This window comes from Lytechinus variegatus, chromosome 10 (assembly GCF_018143015.1).
Source record: "Lytechinus variegatus isolate NC3 chromosome 10, Lvar_3.0, whole genome shotgun sequence".
In the NCBI taxonomy this organism is placed as follows: Eukaryota; Metazoa; Echinodermata; class Echinoidea; order Temnopleuroida; family Toxopneustidae; genus Lytechinus; species Lytechinus variegatus.
In genome coordinates, this window is record NC_054749.1 from 32004841 (window position 1) to 32027063 (window position 22223).

Here is a 22223-nt window from a genome sequence, read left to right on the forward strand (position 1 = left end):
GCAAAATAGGTCAAACAAAAATAAGGACGTATGCTAGAGAAAGAAATGTTTAACTTTTCAGTTTCTGTATTTGACCCTGAGTGGATTTCAGTTAGTATCTTGTACAAAGGAAAACTAGGGGAATGATATGTTTAAAACTTTAAAAGAAAATGTGTCATTCCCACTCGCAATTAGCAACAATATTGTGTTTTATACAGGATAATTGCATAGATCTCATGCCAGTCCATCAAATGTGACTTTGATACATGGAGTATTATCGCTGAAAATCCTTCATCAGTAGCATAATGAATTCATCCGCCATAGTCTGAGCTAAATCCTTGGGGGTTTCCCATTATTAGCTGGTAGTAATGATGCTGGTTGACTGATTGCATATGACACTACGCAGGAAGGATGCACATGGGACTGAAATGAATGCAAACTAATACAAAACACACATAAATAGGTAATGCTCCAAAGCCATTAGGTTGTTAGTAGCAAAAGGCCGCTGACAGCATTAGTGGAGATAGTATCTGTCTGCCCTCGATAGTGTTTATTATGGTAGTGGATGGTAGAAGCGAGGCGATAATCCACTGATGCAAGAATCATGGCTGCTCATTGCAGAGAATAGAAGAACAAAAATATGCTTGAGAATTAATGAATATGCTTGTCATCTCATCGTAAGCCCTTTCTATTTCAATATTTAGAAACCTTTTGGTTTAATCATATTATATTTCACAATATGCCTGGTTTTGATGCCATGTGCTTTATATTGGATGTATATTTACTTGAAATTTTTGAATGGATGAAATATACAGCGGGGGATGGCACTCTGAAGAGTTGCATTATTCAAGATTCTTTGTGGGATTGAAAATCTTGTGAAAGGCATGCCATGCTTGCAGTAGAAAATGAGAAATTCAATATTTAATGCTTGGTATACATTTCAGTCTTCATTTATTATGAATGAGGAAACAGGAAGCTCTCAGGGCAGAAAGTAAATAAGTTTTTATGAGTTGTAATGGTAGCTGCAAAGGTAAACAAGTTAGAAAAAAATGGAGTGAAAATGATAGAGAAGAAAGAGTATAGACTATAGGGTGTATTTAAAGTTGCAGAGTAAAAGCATTTATTTCTGAAAGTATCCATGGTAAGGCTGATAAGCAAAATGTTTTTGATTAAAAAAAATCCATCCAACTTAATTTATTCTGAATCTCTTGAAACAAAAATTGGCATGGATAAACAAAGATTTTTCAACAATGAACAACAATTTAAAAAAAATATATGAAAAATACAAAACATAACAAGGGAATGTGTTGTGGAATAAGTATGAATCATGAAAAAAAATAGAGAATAGGGAATTATGTCAATGATAGCCTGTAAAACGAGGATGTTTATATTTGGAATGGGTATGCAGCTGGGCGAAGTGTTTTTAGTAATGAACTCATCTATCATGTTTCTGATAGATCTTGTCTTGGGGGATTTCCCCCATATAAATGATGCACATTTCAAGAAGGGGTTGGCTGATTAGGTAGGTGGCTTCTGCGTATTTAATGAATAATTCATTTAATGCCTAAAATAACCAAGAAGTATTTGATCATTGGTTTTAGCAATTTACATTTTTGTCTTCAAAACAATGGTAAATAGGATATTTTTTTTAATGTGGTATACCGTTGTATGGTTTATTCACTTTAGAAAATAATTTAAGAGGTTGTTTATTCTGTTTTGTTTTCCTTCACACAACATATACATGTATCAATGAAAGAAATAGATATTAAACTACAGTATCATGAACAAAATCAGTAAATGTAATGTAATAGTTTTTTATTACTCAAGAGTAAAGTGTGACCAGCAACTATCTAAAAGAAATATTGTATTATCTGGGGATCCATTTTGAAGGTGTGATTTTCAGAAATCAATTTCTCCTAATGCCCCCAAAAGCCATGCACACTCCATTAACATCTCTATCACCAGTGAAATATAATGAAATATTAAATGGGACTTGTGATATTCTATCTTGAATATTCTACTGAGAATTGTAAGGGTTTTAAATATAGAAATGCCCTGATATGGATAAAGCTAAGACAGAAGCAGAAAGAAGAGGATTTGACAGTAAAATGATGAAATATTTAATAAAGCTGCAGGGTATCTCAATTATTTGTTAGTGAGTCATTCATTTGATTAATCACAATTTTAAGAATGAAGTCATCTTAAGAGCCTTCTAAACTTTTATCCTGCTTCATCTAATGCGAACTTATTGATCAGCCACAATGTGGATTTCCCCTTTTTGATATATAAGTATGTGAGTTTGTAAACTTCTAAATCTAAATAGCAACATATCCTCTATGAGACTATATGTGTTATTTCGTGTATATCAAATCAATTTCTGAATGCTAAAAGGACATTAATTCTTTACTCCGTGTATATGAACTAATGCCTGTCGTGCTCAGAGCTGACAGAAAGACCAAGACTCTACGACTCTAAGACTGAGGGATATCTTGTGCCATAGTCAAACACTGCTTGGTCGTTATAGACCCATCTTGGTTTGGCTAAGAAGACAAGAAAGTGTGATGTGGTGTCTGTTGTACGTGAGACGGTCGTGTAAAAGACGATTGTTTGTGGACGTGAAGCCAAAGGTCATGATTGATTTATTTCGCAGAAATGGTTGTAATAATATCACTTAATTTGTGTGTGCCATGTTCGTCGTTTGAACACTACATCATGAAAGATCATGCGATATGTTACTGCAGTATTGATAGGATGAAAACAGTCAGACACAACAACAATCGTGTGTTAACATAACACAATATAAAAACAAAGCTTGTAACAAAACATTTCTAACAATTATTCCTGATTTATTGTTTGATAATATTATTAGACAGAGCATCATCTTCCATTGGTCAGCAACAGCGTAGGCCTACATATCAAAATTACTGGGAAAAGAGGATAGGTACATGTATTTCATTAAAAGCAATTATTTCAAACACGTTAGATTTTATGTTTCTAAGAAATGTTTGGAAACAATATTGAATGTCAAATTAAATCATACCAAATATTTTCTGACAATAGTGGTGAAAGATATATCTATTTTTTGTATAAGATGAAAAGAATTTGTCATATTTGTAATGGCTTTATTAATTATATTATCTCAAGGATAGGAAAGGTAATAGACAGTAGTACAATATTTGAAAGTGTATTCCATTCCTCTCTGTCTCTGTTGAATCATCCAATCCAAATAAAGAATTCAACCTGAAGGGAGCAGAGGATACATCACACATTCGTCTGCTGCCCGATTTAGTTACATTTCAAATGTAAACACTGGGACTAAATATTTGCCAAACAGTTAGTGACAGTTCAGGTGCGAAAACTAAATTCAGAAGCCTCCCTTATGATAAGGTACTGTTTGAGCTTTGGATGTTAAGTGATGGAGGCAGAGAAAACATATTGTATTTTGAGATAAGTGTATGGAAGTGGTATTTACTTAAATGAGGTAGTAGATGTCAATGATGAGGTTCTAATGTTTAGTATCCCCTCTAAAATAATTTGAATATCTTGATATACTTATATACTGATTATTAATGACCTCCATGTTTATGAAGAAGCAGCTGTTTATTATTAGATTGGTCCATCTTTGCAGCTGTCCATCCAAAGAGGGTTGCTTGAAATGAGATGGTTTTTTAGGTTTGAAGAAGACCAGGGGATGGTGCAAAAAGATGTTTCAAAAGGGGTGTGTGATAGGAGGACTTTCTAAGGGTAATCAAGTTTCATTATAGAACAGTAAAGTGACCTCACATCACCTAATAAACTCTTTCAGAACTATCAAGAACTCAAGATCAATTTTGGAAGAAATTGCTTATGGACCACCATCACTTCATAGACTCTTTCAGCTGTGTCAAGAACTCAAGATCATTTTGGGAAGAACGTTTAGACTAGGATGTCTCAAATGAAATAAATGAGTAGGGACAGAAGATACCCAATCCTGCCCCCATGTCCCTTTGCTTCCCCTTTTCCCACCCCTTCTTAAGTGCATAACCATCCAAGATCATAACCTCAATAGCCAATGATTGACCATTCTGTTCTTTGATCTTGAAATGATTTTTCTAAAGCCAATCAATTCACTATGTGTGCTAACATCACCTCCAAAGAACCTCCACTCCTGCTTACGTTTGACCGGTCTAACTTAGATCAGCTGTGTGTGCCCTCTTCAACAGTCGGTATCGATCTGTGATATTACCAGGCCAAGCTGATAGTGATTTCCACGCCATAGAAATAATCGTCATAACCACGGAGAGAGGCTATTGTTACCATCAGATCAATGTCATCCTCAGTAGCTTCATATTGAAGGGCATGGTATCGATCGGGGTTCGATTTCTTCTGGCTCAACAGGCTCTGATCAATCCCGGTTGCTTGTCGAGGCTAGCATAATGAGAGTTTTGATTTGGTATCGAATATGATTTTTATTTCTCTTTTATGAACGAGGTGTGATGAGGCCTGGTTTATTCAATAAAAGGGTAAGGGTGAAGATTGTGTCACGGTAAGGTTGATGGTGTGATGGGTACATTGCCATTATCTACTGAGTGAGATCATAGATTCATTTCATTCATTCCTTCTTCTTGATTCCCACCCCTCCCCCTCTTGTCTGGCTGTCTGTCTTTTGTTGTCTATGTCTCTCTTCCCCCCCCTCTTAATCATCTATGTTCACCTTTGTCTGGACTGGAGCTCAGGTGTTAAGTAGATCTCTCTAGATCAAATAATAACAACATGAAGTAGGATTGCACTAATCTAAATGTGAAAATAAGTTTTTCATCTGTATGAACCTTGTTCTACCATCTGCACACACTGTACTTAATAATAGCTACAACAAAGAACAAGTTTATTGAGGATGCTTCGGAAAAAACAATCCTTCCTCCTCCCCATGTAAGCGGAAGAAATAAAACGATGATAGTACACCGGCGTTATATCCCTTGCAGACATTTAATTTATCTAATGGCATTCAAAGGTTTAGCGGACCCCATCTTGCGGGCAAAGGGCCTGCTGAGGGTGATAGACCTAATTGGAGTGCGCCAGGCCTGCTGTAATTCAATTAAGAGCTGTGTGACCTCTACAGAACAGACTGCCGATGCAATTAGAGGTGTTTGTAATCTACCTCAGATGAATAATAATGTAATTTGAAGTCCTCGATTTCTGTCTCATTTCAAAGAAAAATTTCCTTGTATTTTTTTTCCTGTGATGCGCACACTGCAAAAATCTGCTCCAATTGCATGTGGTATGCTTGAAACTAGCACAATTGACATGTTTTGTATTTTATTTGTGTCAAGTATGTGAGATTGATGATGGAATATATATGGATCCAGTTAGATGTTGGGGCTGTTCTGTTATTGATGGATGTTGCTTAACTCTAAAAAGAAGTTATATAGACCTGATGAAAATATATTCATACTGTTAATTGTTCAAATATGTGATGAGTATGATAATTAAAATATATTTTTACTTTCAAAAGTGCAAATTTAAGTCTTGATATAGCTTTCATAGTTTTTACTGTATAACAAACAAACTTCGCCTTCCAAAATAGGTTGCTTTCATTTGTTACATGGGCTCTTATAGATCTCCCATAAATTAGCCTAAGATGTGCTGGTAATATTGAAGTGATTATGAATAATTGTTAGCAAACATATAAATCATAATTGATAAAGCATTCAATGATTGAATTTGATGGTAAATAGATGATGCCTCCCATCATCTGGCCTTGGGGGGATAAGATGATGATAACATGATAACTTTTTGTCTGCCTACTTGAATATCAAATAACTAATCAAACAAAATTGAGTATATTCTTATAGATTTTCTGTAGGTTACATATACATGTATGTCACCCAGTTCATACACTTTCGATTTTATTCAGCATGCCTATTGTAGTTTGGTATTTGTTGGTTGGTTGTTTACAGTATAAGCTTTGCAATTGGTACACATAGGTCCATGGTTAAACTAAAATCTCCATTCGTTTTACATGAAATTTTGCTTCAGGTTTGTTATGATAAAATTACATGCTGCTTTTAGTGAAGAGCTATATGTATTAATGCGCATGATTGTGTTTGCATTGAAAATCTTACACTCCATGAATTTTTTTTCTATTTTTTTTCTTCATTTTTTTCTCATCTTCTATCCATGATGTCCTCTGGATCTTATATTTCTCTGCTAATTTCACTTAAGTGCCCTTTACTGAAAGTTTATCTTATCACTTTGTATAAATTATTCTTGCAAAAAATGCAGTTACAGAAGAAATCAAATGAAATTAAGACAAAAAACTCAAAGGGATAAAAGCAAACATATTCCTGGTCCATACTACATGTATATCAAATAAAACACGTACTGTTTATTTTTTTTAAAGCTGTGTATATTTCAGGACAAGTTTCCCCAAGAGGTTAGAATCACCTTTTGAACTCTATGAGTGCATGAATATTTAAATCCATATCTGTCATTGCCCATTTCCTTCTGATGCCAATTTGACAACTTCCTGCATTAGAGATTTTTCAGCTGATAAACTTGACCACTTTGATTTTTTTCCTGCTTCACTATAATATCCATACCAAGCTGTTATCAACACACAACAGGTACATATAGTATCATTCTCCATAGACAGTAGCCTCTAATACAAAACCTGCTATTAAAAGCACTCAAGCTTTTTTTCTTCCAGTAACTGTTAACATCCTGCCCCACAAAGGGACCTGTAGATCAAAGTAAAAAGAAACAAAGAACAAATAGTGCACCTTTCTCAGGAAGTGTTGATAAATCTCCTATTAGGATACTCTTTTTGAAGTGAGTTGATATGCAAATGAGCCCCTGACCCTACATTCATTGCCCCCTTCCTCAAACACACAATACACACTGAGTCTGTGTGTGCCTATTGTCCCCCCCCCCCCTCCTTCCTCTCTCTATTGTCTTATTCAGGTACCAGCCCTTACTCAGTAAAGCTCCTTTCTTTAGACAAAAGAAGGATAACAGTTAGACCTGTTTGATCAGTCCTGGTTCCCCAGCCCCCTCTTTTCAGGGATAGATAAGTTTGGCAAACAATCTCGGACCAGTCATTCTCATCATTGGATCTTCCCAAGGAAAGACTACTCAAGTTGTTACAAAAAAATCTGATCTAATTTACATTCTGGATTTGGAATCACACCTGTGCTTAAAACATTTTAACTTTGCTCCAGTTAGATACATTGTATTTCTTGAACTCCAGCCATCATTTTGAGGCGCTACGATTATGATATATTCCTCTTTGTTTTTGGATATGGATGCATATTGCAGATAAACCTGTGGACCATATATATACTCCTGGATGTTGTAGGATTTATTTGATTTTTTTTTAATGCCAACCAACCAGCAGTGTCTACATTTGTGGTTATTTTGCATACATGATGTCAATTTCTTAGAACCCAGGATCGTATGCATCAACATCATCTTTATGATTTAAGAAAATAACTTATCCCAGCTCAATCAGTAGTGTCCCAGGCAACCAAGGGACATCGTGTCCTCTTTTGAACTTTCTCTCTACTGCACCTGTTTGTAGGGATTTCCCCTATTTTGAAATTTACCACCATGAATGCAGCAGTGCATCCCCATACCCCGGCCTCCAGTTCCCCCATGCCAATGGTATACTATGCGCAGTGTCCACCAGCTGGTCTAGACTATATGCCAGAGATGCATGAAGCAATGGATTATGTAACAATGGTAATGTTCAACCTTCATTTGTTTTTACGTTTAAGCCTTAATATTCACTTTATTTTCTAGCATTTTATCTTCTAAAATCACCCACTTGTGCATGCTCATGGTACTTATAATTCTTGTTTTATATTTCATTTATTTCATTTTATTCAAAGTTTAAGTGCTTTCAGATATTTCCCCTTAAAAAATAATATGGTCCATGTATATACATGTAGCACAGCTACCGTGTACTACAATTTCACTTGTTACTTGGTATCATATTATTACCTCAGATTTAGCTGAGCCTCCATACATGTACAGGTGCTGAAACATTCAAGGAATAAATCCTATCTTTTATTGGAACTAGAATTAAGTTTTGATAATATTATGGGTGGTTGATTTACTGTATTGGAAAGTACTCAAATTCTTTGCTGGTAATAACTTTCATCAACTCTAGTCTAAATTCATTTTGTTTGTGTGTTAAAAATATCAAGTTAGATGCTTTTCTGTACATCATAGAGCAGTAAGGAATACTGCATTTGATTTCTTTTTGACCACTAAAAAAAAATAGAGACAAAATATCATGCTCATAGACTTCCCAAAAGTGTTTATATAATCCTCCGCCAGTAGTCTTATTTCTGCAATATCCCAACAGTTTCATTTCATAAATGCACTGCCTGCAGTCAGAAGTATCTCCTTGCATTTACATGTTCTAAAATTTTACAGGATTTATTTCAAACTTGAAGTACATCTTTAACGCTATCTCTCAGTTCTCCTCTCTGCGATTGACATAAAAAAGGAAATAGTTTCCTGCTATCCATATCCATGTTTTTTATTAGATTCATTTTTGTAAGTTCTTCGAGAAGACAGGTGCTGATGTAATCATAAAAGAATGAATTAAGTATCAATATAATTTATCTGAGAATTATTATTATCTTTATGAAATAGTTTTTAAAAAGTGATTTGTTGAGGGAAACAGATTTTTACCAACAATATACCCCCAGTATGGATAAATTGCAAATGAATAACCATATCTTATATCATTACTCCAGGCCCCCACATAGACACCCCTCCCCCCAAAAAAAAATTGCCTGAGCATAGGAGACAAATGGGGTGTTGCAAGAAACTTGCGATCGATTGCAAGTCAATTTTTGGTCCCTTAATCTATCATATGTCTTGCAGTTAATTGCAAATTTGATCGATTGCTAATTTACTCCTTAAAACAAGAAGTTTAATCTGATTTGCTACAGCTATAACGTTGATCTATCAGTTGTAAAATTGCAACAGAATATTTGCAATTGATCGCAAATGTTTTCTTGCAACACCCCCTAAGTCATATTTGTGGGAGGGGTAATTGTTCATACAATGGGTCATGAAAAGTGAAAAAGAGCGTTTCTTCATCCCCATTCCTTTTTAGTCCCTTCTATAGTAAGGATACTTTCTTACAGTATTATCCTTAAGCCCTACAAGTGCACATGTACATGCATGTAGTTGAACTTTTCACACTTCTTTCCTGTTTTCCTGTAGTAAAAGTATGTACATAACATACATAATGTATGTGCACTGTATATGTACATTATTAAGCATACTGATACAAATGTCGGTCCACTCAATGCTATGGTGTAAAGCATTAGTAAAATGTAGAGCCTTTATATTGCTTATTTCCTGTTGAATTCTTGGGTCATTACACTGAAGCTAATACCGTGTTTCCTCTTCCTCTGTCGCCTGTAGGTAAAATCATCATTAGCTTCGTTGTTTTTTGGTATAACAAAGATACATAGATATTACACTAAAGACGTATTTGCATTTTTTTACCGTACATTCCCCTACAGGTACTAGAATAGTCATGTGATTTCTGATTGCAGGACAAGAGATAATTATCATAATGGCTCTGTTTTTGTGATTAAGTATTCGTACTGTGTACGTGAATGTGAGAATATTGTTAGAGTAGGCCTATTTGATAAACATTTTAGATGTAGATTTCAGGTATTTATCTTTTATTAACTTCATGATATTTTAGTATAGTATTTATTTTCCGTATAAAAAAGCAAAATGGATCGATAGCCCATATTCAGTTTTGTCAACATGACAATACTGTTCTTCCATGGGATATATATATCAAAACTAAGTATACATGTAGGACAACATTTATTTCATGCAACACGTCCCACTTCAGAAGAATCAAATGACAATAATTACCTGAAAGAAAATGCGAATAACAACATTGTAATAAATGATAATGATGTAATAAACAGTTCTTAGAGAATCATTATACCATAAATAGTCTCTATATGTGTAGAAGAATTAAGGCTAATACAAGTGCTATTGTGCTTCTTAGAAATTTATGTATGTTTTTAACACCAACTACTCTGGTGTTCCTGAGCAAGTTTATCTGCCCCATTGATGCATCAGAACAAGTTACTGTAAATGAACAGGAGGAAAATTGAAGCTCCAAATAAACCGGCTACAATAAAAATCATTGTGTACACTACCCTGTCTTTAACTTTCTATAGACTAATCATAGAGCTATATAATAGCTCCATGGACTAATGTATTTACTTTTTCTGTTGAGTCTTTATTTGAGTGTTGGAGCCCTTGGGGATTGAAGTGATGGGCAGTTCAACTGATTCAGAAATTCAACTGTGTTTTCTTTCAAAGTGTTCCAGTTGAGATGTTCAAAACACTGATAGAACTGCCTGTTTAGCTTTATAAGCCAGTATTTTCACATTACATGTATTTCCAGAAGACCAGAACTGAAGTAATGTACAATTATATAATCTTAGATTACATGTACATGTAGCCTATCCCAGGTTTCTGAAATTGTAGGTGTTGTGGGAAAAAAAAAGAAATGTTGAAACAGCTGTTTTATGGAATCAAATGTGTTGATTAATTAATGAAGTGATAATAATTCTCTTCTGTGTCATTTCCTACATTGTAAGTTCAGGATAAAGTCATGTCTTCATGCTTTTAGAACTGTCTGTTGAATGGAATTACATCAAAAATATTCAGTTTGCCTGATGCTTTGCTGGTTACCATAGCAACACCACACAAGGAAGTGACACATAGCAATTCATATTTGTATATCGTCTGCATTTTGTTTTTAGGACTTTGAAGAAAGTTTAACCAATTTCAAAATCTAATTGCACTTTCTTAGTTCATTCTTTGTCATTTCTTTCATCTGATTTTATAAAAAAAAGTGAAATACCATGGATTTCTGCATTAATGTATTTGAGGCTGAACATTTAAGTAGTTATCAGCCAATTTTTTTTATTGAGTAGATTAATGATTACATACACTACTGTATGTCTTAGTAACAAATTTATATCTGATAGGCATGAAATGGATAACCTCCAAAGAATCTGTAGCAAACGCATTTTCATCAAGCAGTAGACATGGCACTAAATACTACATCTCAATGAATAAATGCAGATTTAAAATGTGACATCTTATCATCACTTTACATGGCCTTTATGTATGAGTAATATAATTGACTATGCATTATTGAATGTTTCTCTTCCATGTTTTGCATAATAATTACAGTGGAAAGGCCTTTGAAGGGGGCATAAGATGTACCGGTACAAGTACATGTAGATAAAGTGGTTACATGTACATATTCATATATAAATGTTGAATTCTCATGGGAATTTGGATCACTGGTTCATAGCCAGGGAAAATAAATAATGTATCAACATAGAAAATATTATAAGTCCATATTTTGATAAGGGGTCAACATTTAACTATTATTTTTCACAACATTGTAATTCAGTTCTAATGATAATGGAGTACATGGTACATGTACATGTAGGCCCTATTTTAGCAATGCTAGAACAAAAACATCCATGAAATCAAAGTATAAAGGTTTCAAACTCCATGCTTTAGAGCTTGCCCTGGATGTTCATGTCATAGATTCTATTAGTGTAGATTGCAGATGTAGATTTCCTTTAGCAAGTTTGCACCTGATACCAAAGTAATCAAATTTTCATAAATCAATTTCGGAAGATGCACTTTATTTGATATTATTCAAGGTAATTGTATAAATTAGCATTGTTATGAATTCAGTTATATCAAGTTACTACACAATGACAATAATGAATTAGCAGGATAATATGATTCCAGGGTTATTAATTAGGAAATGGCTTTTGATTACAATTAGGAGACACAGGTGTGCTGTATACACTGTTATTTGTGTACTGTACTCTACATGAGTCAACAGACATATTACCAACACATATTTTGAAATTAATTGATCGATGAAGATGGTGTGGATATTACTGCTATAGTTTTGTACCTGGATTTAAGTAAAAGTAAGAATTGAATTTTTAATATTTTCTTAATAAATAATGTGGAAATTTTCTGTCAAAGCTCCATTATATGCCTGGAATTCGGTTATACATGTATTTTAGTATGCATCTTGTAAACATCTAATATAAATGCATCCTGCCGAGCAGAGGGTAATTAGTTTTTCATCTTATCATTTCAGTTTTCTCACTCGCTGTTTGTGGAAGTGATGTGGATACCAATAAGATAGGGTCAGGAGGGATGAGATAGGGAGAGAGAAAAGACTCCTTATGGATGGGTAACATTTGCAAATTAAAGTGGGCAGTGAAGCATGTTGGGTTGGCTGTCACACTACGGTGGTTCTTCGTCCAAACCTTAGCGGAGCGTGTTCGATGACTGTGACACCTTCATACTCTATACTTGCTTCCTAAGTCTGTAAATCTGTCATTGGGGCCTCTCTCCAGCTTCTTTTGACATCCTAACCTTAATCCGTAACCATCATTTTAGTTGCATCTCCCTATACCACCATCATCATCATCCTCCTACTACCTCCACTATTCTCAAGATAATGGTGGTATATCAAGATGGTATTCCTGCGTTGATCGTCAAGTTGGTGTTGGTCTTTTAAAGCGGATGCTGGCGTTAATCGCAGTCGTCCTTCCACGAGGTCATCATCTGCTGCCCTTCTGTTGAGATTTCATTTTAATATTCCCCGTTTAACGATAACATCACCCGTTGGTGATTGGTCGTAGTGTCGTCTGGCAAGCGTGGCAACGGGCGTCGTCTTTTCATTAGCGTACGGCGAAGGTAATGGCTTTTCCATCTGAATGTATTTGCCCCGTGAACGATCTCTGGAATTTCTTGCTCCTATTTTTGACTATTTGTGCCATATGTCAGACACGGCTCCTTAGTTATGATGTTTTAACTATTTGAGATATATTTTTGATGAGGATGCTATGTCATATTCAACATGAGTGTGTGTCATGAAGTCACCCTTGTCTCCTTGCTCTCCTAGAGTCATCACCGATCAAGAAAACGATCATCTGATTAATGCTTGCTATCACTGCAAGTGCAGGAATAGATTAAAAACCATGCGGCACGCATCAATCACAAATTGCGATGAATGTTGTCAAAGATCTCTAGCTGATCTCCACTTACATGTATCTCTAGTGATTGCCTTTGCCTTGATCTTGTCATGTTATTAATTGCATCCATCACATTTTGTGACAATCCATTCATGTAAGGAAATCCATCCAGGTGGCTGTATTGAAGTGTATTCCATTATCTGTCAATGATATGATACGTTGACTAACATTCATACAGTATACCTGACATCCACCTTTGTGCCCAAAACCATCTCATTTGCTCACTCTGTTCAGTAATTAGTTCAACTCTCATCCATCCAAATTACATAAGCACATCTGTAAATACACAACCTTGTGTGATATTACCGAAGGAAGCTGAGAACATGCAGGCTTGCAGCAATTTCATGAGGGTGTTTTGAAAGTTTTCTTTCTCAAATATGTGGCAATGAAAGAAATCTCCATGATGATTAAAATTCTGGAGTCATTCTTTTCCAGTTTTTTTTTCAAGGGATATCAAACCTAGATACTCTACCCCCTACTGTGTTTTGTGTGCTAGTATGCATTCAATGTATTTCTAATAAATTGGGATAATATATCCGAGAGTTGATGAACACTGATGAAGCATTTATGCAGATTTACAATATATGAGGTAGACTTTGTTAATAGAAGAAGGGAAGTCCTGATATTTATTTGTACCATCATATTTTAGAAAGTGCTTCCATTTTTATCGTGGAGTTGCTTTTTTATTGACTTGAAAATGATTTAAAATCAAGTGTTGGTGCTGGTGTTGATGGTACAATTCAGTTTGCCTTCCCTGCCGACCTTGTAGACACAAAACCTAATATGAGTTTACGAATATGATCCATATCACATTGACACCTTGTGAGATATTTCTCAGTGTCATTCAAAGTCAGGTGCAATGGCAATGGAAAATTTAACATCACTCCAACACCAGGAAGTCATCTGAAGTCACCCAATGTGTTAATATCTTCTGTAGATTAGGAATATAATGAAACATGACAAAGCTCACAATGAAATTGATAATTTTGATCTCGATATTAGTTATGCCTTATATATTCAGATTCTAGTTTATTCATCATGCCCCCTTTATGAATTCAACATGCAAGCATTCCAGCCGTGATTGACGTAATGTCAGCTATGTGTGTCATTTATCCCCAATCAAAAGGCATTCCTCATCACAAGATTTAGACACAAGAATAGAGAGTGGCGACTACCAACATACCAACTGTCTTAAAAATAGATAGTTCTAAAACAGCCCTGGTGTCATGTTCATTGCTTTTGCATTAAGCACCACCTACGTAGCCGTCTGGCAGTATCATCGTCTCCGAGTACCACAGTCACTGTAGTGTATCTCCCAATAGAGGGCAGCATATACTTATTCCAGTGCTGTGACCATAAACACGACCATGTCTCATCAGTTTGTTAGACAGCATTGTGATTTTCCAAATTCTGCTTTCTGATTGATAATGTGTAATGTATAATGCTCACATCTCTGCCACCTATCACCCTCCTGGATGGAAATGATACCATATATGTTAGCAGATAAACTATGATAGATAGGCCTATTCATTATCTGGTAGATGTAAAACAATTCACTATCATTTCTTGTAATGTCACTACATTTTTTTTTGCTCTTCAAATAAAAAAAAATTGCTGCTTGTAGTCAACTGACTTCAGTGGGGAGGTTAAACTTCATGAGAATTGTGGGGAAGAGGGTATAGGTTAACATTTCCAGAAGGTGTGGAGAGGATATGCAATATTAGGACCTGTGGATGTCATTAACAACTTGTTTACCAGGCAGAGAGGATATTAATTACCTTGTGCTAATTGCTATGATGAAGAGGTTGTAAGAAGGAGCATTAATAGTGAAGTTAAGCATCTACATCTTTAATATCACTATGTTGATATGCATTAATTAGTTGTTCCCAATTTAGAAGATCAGTCTATCCTAGATGAAGTACTTAACCCATTCTTCCTTAATGACGCAAGACAATTCTTAGATTGCTAAGGTGTCATTGCCTCCATACCAAGAGACATCAGGTCATTTCCTTTTCTCATAATTAATTTTCTTTTTGGGCCTAGATCATACCAGGCCAAGCATTGTATGTAAATTATGTTCAAGGTTATAGGAAGTAACTCGTCCAAAGTGGAAATTGTTACATTTCCGGATTTTCCCTTTTAAAATTGCATATTTCATATTTCTTTCTTTATTTCTGCTTCATGCCTCTTCTTGTTTGTTATCAAATTTTGAAATAACTTTTGACTCGAACTGCGTAATTACCCTTTTTTTTGTAATGACTGAGCATCATACAGAAGTCACAGAGAATAACAGTTCAGCTTCAAGCTGAAACATTCATGAAACCTTTGTATTCGATCACACTCCCACCAAATTATGTTCATTGTATGTTCTTTAACTTTGTTATCCTTTATTCAGGTTACATGTGTAAAACTATTTTACAGGTACTTACCAAGTTTTATGGGAAGGGGCACGGTCTACAATTGCCTGTGATGTTTGGGAATTTCTAGTACAATGACCAACCAAAAAGATTTTTGGAGGTTGTGTAAAACTTGATGGTAGTGATAGAAATTAACCTGGATTTCTTTTTCTATTTTATCTTTACAGCAGCACCCACACATGATGGCAGGGCAGCCCCAGCTTCCACCCGGGTCCATCTACCAACCTCAGTTTGCCCCTCAGAATGGTCTTGAACCATACCAACAGGCCCCTCCTGGTGGCCAACCTCCAGCTGCCTATCCACCTGCACCAGCCCCAGTACCTCAGACCCAGCCAGGAGAGCAACCAGTAGCGATACCAGCAGCATACTCACAACCGGGCGAAGTGCCACCGGGATACACACAGACGGCAGAACAGTTCTCACAAGCACAGGCAGCAGCTGCAGCAGCACAGGCCGGAGCGGAACAGGCCGGCGCAACGTCACAACCAAACCTTCTTAGTCCTCAGCCTGTAAGTAACATTAACCTCACCAGAATAAAAAGGTTTGTGATCAATAGCCAACATAACAATTTTGATTGGTTACTAGGTATCGCAGTACCAGTCTGATTAGGCATTGCTATTTTGTGATTGATTGCAAATCTTTTTGTTTTTGGACCTCTAGTCAAGATATAAAGAAAATAAGAAAATTTGAAATATTATGAAAAATATATAATTTAGAAAGTTGCTTCTATTGAAGATGCTTTGAAATGACTGGCGTTTGGGCATTTCCTTGTTCTAATATATATCTATAATTGAAGGCTTAATTTTGAAGAAGGGAAGAAGACAGAATTATCTGTATCCATTGTTCTTGTCTATATTTTTCTGTCTTCCATAACAATAATTGACAGAATATTTTCTAGCATGAGCATGATGGACATTCTGGTGTCCGTGAGGTCATACGCTTCAAGTTCCATCTTCTCCAAGGGAGTTAGTTTGGAAACATTGGCTTGGAGCGAGGGTTGCGCTGCGTGGCTCAGAGATGTCAAGAGCCAATTAAGTTGACACTTAATCGCCGCGGCCGCTTTACTTTACAGCCCTAAAACTGCTTTCTCTTTTCTTGTGAAGAGAGTTCATAAAATGCAACCGAACACGCCAAAATGGTATTGATTGAAGACTGTTGATACCCACTTTGATGTGGCTGTCCAAGCATTGCTCACAACAACAGCCATCCAAACATGAAGGGCTTGGCTCCTTTTTCATGTATGCAGTTTTTTTATTGTTATTTTGATTTGCTTGTAATTTTTATATACATTTGCTTAACACAAAGATTTCTTCTTTCCTTGGTATATTATTGACTGAAGAGTCTTTAGAAATTTTGATAAAAGTAATTTTTTATTTGTGTGTGGGGGGGGGTGCTTGGGATGAGCATATGTTATCGTAGAGGAAAACCAGACTCTTTCCTGTTTAATGAAATAAAGTCAGAGAATTATACAAGCAGATGCCTTGCCTGCAGGAGTCTTTCAACGGCCTGGTATTAGTCGTCACACTCTCTAGCCATTTGATGGAGAATTGAGTACATCTAATTAATACCTGGAAATTCCATTTCTGGAGCGGATCATCTCCAACTGCTTTCTTTTCCATGTATGCCTCGCATACATGTACAAATGTCTAGCTTTAAAAACCTTCTTACTCAATGTACAACATCCATGGTCTGTCTTTCCAATGCTCTGTCATAAAAGTTATGTAATCACAACTTTTCCGTTCATTTCTTTTATGCTCCTGTACGTCTTTGAAAACTGCAATTGGATGGTAAAGAAATTCTGGTGTGAAGGCAATTTTGGTTGCTCCAAAGCTAGCCAGCCTGTCGTGAGCACGTCCCATCAAGATTAAAAATTGATCAGTGCCTGGTCGTTGGGGCGTGACCAGTGCCTGTCAGCTTCCGTTCCGCTTGGTCCTTCACATGCCTAACATGGGAGGGTGGGTATACATGCTTCAATATAAGCATAGATACAACTTCAGATGTGAATACACAGTGGATGAGTACTGTGTACATGTATCTCACGAAAGCTATAATTCCCATCTGGCGTCCCATCATTATCACTTCTTCCTCTGAAATTTCATCTGATTTTTTTTGCCAGAAAGATAAGGTGATGATAGGCGACACAATTAGGAGCATATGGTACCGATCTTCTTTCTCATTTATTAGTTTTCTCACAGTGAATTATGTGTGAGCAGTATCATTTGAGCAAATTTCACAGAATATGTTTTATTGCTCATGAGATTTGATATCGGTAATTATTGCTGAACATATAAAGCACAAGCTACCTAGAAGAGTCACGCTTCACTTGCTCAAACTATATTTGACGGAGACATGAGGTGCAATTATAATTTATGTGAAATGATGCAAATATTGCTCAATCTGGTCTTATTTTCAGCCCCTTAATGATCTCTGAAAAAAGCCCCCAAAAGTTTTTCCATTTGAATATGTTTTGTAATAAGTCTTTCTCGCTCTCAAACGATGACTTTCCAGTATTTTTTTACATGTAATATTGAATGTTGAGTAACCATTAGATGACAAAGACAGTTTATCTGGTTGTATACAATGTATCTATCTACCTATCTATCTATCTACTTACCTTTCTATCTATCCATCCATCCATCCATCCATTCATCTCTGTTTCTCTCTCTCATCTGTGCTGTCTGTCTTACTACCTGTTTCTAATCCTTTCCCTCTGCCTGTCCATCTCTCTTTCTCTCTCTCTTCTTTCTCATTTGCATTGTCTTGACATAGCTATCCTGGTCGATGAGTATGATCATCTTTTTTTTAAGAGCAGCTGGGTATTATATCACCTTTCATATCACTTTTCCAGTCTGCCCCAAATGTTTTACCCACTTGAAAGCTTCTTAAAATTACCATCCACAATAGAAGTGCTATATCAGTTACAGCTTATGCCCTGTGACCTGCAATCGCTGTAAGATATACAACTATTTGAGCACAATATGCAAATCAGATGACAGATGGGGTCAAAGAGTATCGTAAAAACCATTGCATGATGGGATATGTATGGGTCCTTGCCCATCCTGCCCAGCTGATCGTCAGAGGGGAAAGTTATGCCAGTGTTTGTGTGTACCAAGAGTTTATGGTGAGGTATGTAAGCATACGCTGTTGATGTGTACACACAGCCAGGACGAATAGCACTTATGCGTGTACATGGTGCAACACTCGGATGACAACCAGCTGAGGAAAAGAGAAGAGAGTTAGCGCTTGACTTGCTTGCTGGTCGATTGAATGGGTGGTGACACAGAGCTGTTGACTTGTAGCTGCTTCTCAACTTGTAGCCATCGTAACCCCATCCATCGTTTTCATCAGTCAGTCACCCTGGACCATTGCATATTTTACATAAACACACCATGGGTATGCCAATCAGCTAACCATTCACACTTCAAACTGACTTCATTGTACCAGATTACAAGTGGACCCTCCCCCCTCTTTCATTTGGATGCCCTGATACGCCTCATCGATGTAATCATGCAGGTAGTCTGTTTGAATGCAGAGTATCTACCTCTCGTATGAATGTAGGAATGAGGATTGAGATACAGGATTTGAACAGGACTATTGGTAAGGACAAGGAGGATCTTGACAAGTGTGCGAGAATCAACATTAATGTATCCTATCCTAGTCATAATGCTCATGTTAACTTATCCATCAGTGTAGCTGGAGAGTGTTCTTTTGATTTTTCCCAATTTCTTAATCTAGAACGAATTGTGACTTGATATGCCTCAGGCCGTCATTAACTCCTGTTGATCATCACAGACTTTTAATCATTATCCATTTCCCTGAGTAAACTCTCATTTCGGTTATCGAACTCTTGCGATTCAATGACTTTGACTTCCGCAGCCATTGTGTTGGCACCCACTCCCCAATCGTCATTGGCACGGGAACGTCTGGCACCACCCGCTCCCAGACTGGCCCTCCAGGACTTAGGCTACGGGTACTTGCCCCCCGTAGCAACCGCAACAGCAGTGGCTGGAACTGCCCCAACGAGTATTCCAGAGAGAAGGACAACATTCATGCTTCCCCAAAATATCCAGCTCCTTGCGGCAAGCCACAAGGTAAATGTTGTCGACTGTAGATCTTGTGTAAAAGACTGAATTCCGGTCAAATCTTTTAAACCCATCCATCTGTCAATATCTTCATTGCAATACATGTTATTTGTTGATAATTTTCAGCAATATGTTTGGAATATTATGCCTTAATATCTCCAGAATTCTTTGTGTAGGATGTAGAATTGCATCAACTTGCTCTTAGTCCTAAATTCCTAACATGAATTTACATGTAGATGTAGTTGCAGCCATCCAGTGAAATCATCAATTGAATTCATTATGAGTTTAATCTTATCTTATCATACATTGTAAGCATAATAAATAAGAAGAGTTTATGCATATCATTTATATAGTGTGCATGCTGTCAATAAAATGGAAATATATAATTTAGTTACATCTGTTTGGAAACCTACACTTAATTTGGGGGTCATATTTTTATAATGATGAATTATTGCAATCTAATGTAGATGTATACACACATAGATATGCCAGGAATAAATCTCTCTCCCTATCTATCTTGCATGCATGTGGAAATCCAATTGGATAGGTTATTTTCTTTGTCAATTGTAAGTATTAGAAAACGATGCTGGCATATGAGATGCTTTTTAGAATTATGCTGGTACAGGTTCGTCTATAATTATATATAGCACAGCTAGCACTACCATCCAATTGACTACACAAAAGCAATTTTGTTAAGTGCTTTTTCAGAATTCATATCTAACTGGTATAATAATCTGTAGCATTTTTTTTAAACTTTATATATTTGGAAGGACGCTGCATAATTTTATGGAGAATGATGATATTGTGAAAATTTTGTTGAATGTAGTAGTTTTGTTATCTAGCTGAAAGATAATAATTGTTTGACACTGTCCATGGAGTTTTTTTTTCAATGTCAGTTTCCCTTTATATTAAGCATAAAAGAATGCTGATTTCAGTATAGATTGGCTATTTTATTGAAAGTATAAAATGAATACCTAAGACCATATTTGTACAAACTTATATAGACTTTACTTTCTGAATTGATGTCAAAGGCTCAGATATTTTACTCTTTTAGAAAACATTGAGAAAGACATAGAGGGAAAGGAATAGAAAATGAATAAAAGAAACATTAACGTTTCATGGTAAGTCAATACATCTATCTGAGCATTGTCAATACAATTGAAAAAACCTTTCAAGATGGTTTTGGGGTCATTCCCTGAGGGCAAAGCCCCCATTACCCGTCTCTAAAATTATTATCTTCCTTTCTTTCATAATTCCTATCAGGTTCAGGCTGCTTTTTTCGTATTTTCTTGAATAGAAAGCCTTCTTCCACTCCTCAAAAATAGGCATTTGTTCCCACTGCCCAAAACATGTTAGTTTTCTAGCTTTGTGTTTTGTTCTCCTTCTCTGATTTGAGTAGTATTCTAGAACTCATACTCCTTGCAGTGGGACTGTCAGAGTTAAGAGCCAAACCCCTAGAGATCGTTATCCTTTTCTGCAAAGAGCTTGCATTAAAGAGATAGGACACCTCAAGCAAGATGTGATATTAACCACTAAACTCCCATCAACGATTTTAAAACCCTCTCTACCATTGGGAACATGCATGGCTACTGGTCTTGGAAGGGTTAATCTAAAGAGCTTTTACTGACAGGTGTGTTATGGATGCTGGATGACCCAGTTGATATATATGTTGCCATCTTATCTTCGTAAACCTCCTCTGGCTATGAACTAAGAGATGCTTTCCACTAATTAGTAGTAGGATGGCATCAGACATATGAGATGACCCCCCCCCCCCCATTCTTGCACAAGGGAATCAATAAGAGAGCATTGGACTCTATTGGAGAATAGCTTTTAAAAAAGAAAAAAAAATTTCAATGGAACTGATTAATTGTATAGCAATGGTTGTAGCTGAGAAAGTTTCCTTTTTTGTGAAATCACTGTATCAAATTTATCATGTACATTAGCAGTTAATAGAATATAGATAGTTCTTTAAGTTTAGCTGTAATTACACTCAACTTATCCCATGCCCTTCCTTGTCGAATTTTATTCTGTACTTCTGCCCCCCCCCAAAAAAAAAAATTACTGAGAATATTATGGGTATCATTACCCTCTCTACCCCCCCTGAAAAAAAAAACACTCATGTATCACGGTCTTGTAATTTCTCATGTTTTACCGCACAACCTATCTCCTTTCCTGATTCCATCTCAAGATAGTCATTCATTTCCCTGATCACTCAGTGTAATTTCCATGCAGATCTCTTGATTACTATTCAAACCTTGATGCCACCATACGCCACCGTTTAGGTGTGAAGTCTAATCATTGATTCTGTCCCCGCCAATCAGTCACAGTTCAATTTTGGCTCTGTGGCGGTTCAGCTGAGCCCAATCCACTCACTATTCATTAAATTTCTATTCTTTGCTTTTTATCCATCTCTCTACATCCATTCCTATATCTTTTGGCCATGTCTTTATAGATATATCTTGACTATCTCTTTTTCTGTTTCTTCTCTTCTTCCCTTCTTCTAGCCTCCTCTCTCCTATCCCTCTATCATTTTTCCGGTTTCTTTTTCTCTTCCTCTCTTTCAGTCTCTGTTTTCCTCGTGTCCTTCCACTTCAATCGTGATATTTCTACTTTCCATCTAATTTCTTTCTCTG

General features: G+C 36.2%; 1 protein-coding gene across 7 annotated transcripts in view; it reads left to right on the plus strand.

Moving 5' to 3' along the window:
• The first annotated feature begins 6900 nt into the window (after nt 1-6900).
• Nucleotides 6901-22223, plus strand: part of LOC121422192 (RNA binding protein fox-1 homolog 3-like) — a 55768-nt gene continuing 40445 nt past the window's right edge. The window contains exons 1-2 of one of the 7 annotated variants that reach the window (XM_041617084.1): nt 6901-7695; nt 15676-16017. In XM_041617084.1, coding sequence (XP_041473018.1) covers nt 7564-7695; nt 15676-16017 — 474 coding nt within the window. In that variant the 5' untranslated portion in view covers nt 6901-7563. Of the gene's footprint in view, nt 7696-15675; nt 16018-16856; nt 19600-22223 lie in introns of those variants that run through there. The other 6 variants (XM_041617082.1, XM_041617081.1, XM_041617083.1 and 3 more) reach the window with 6 other exon arrangements.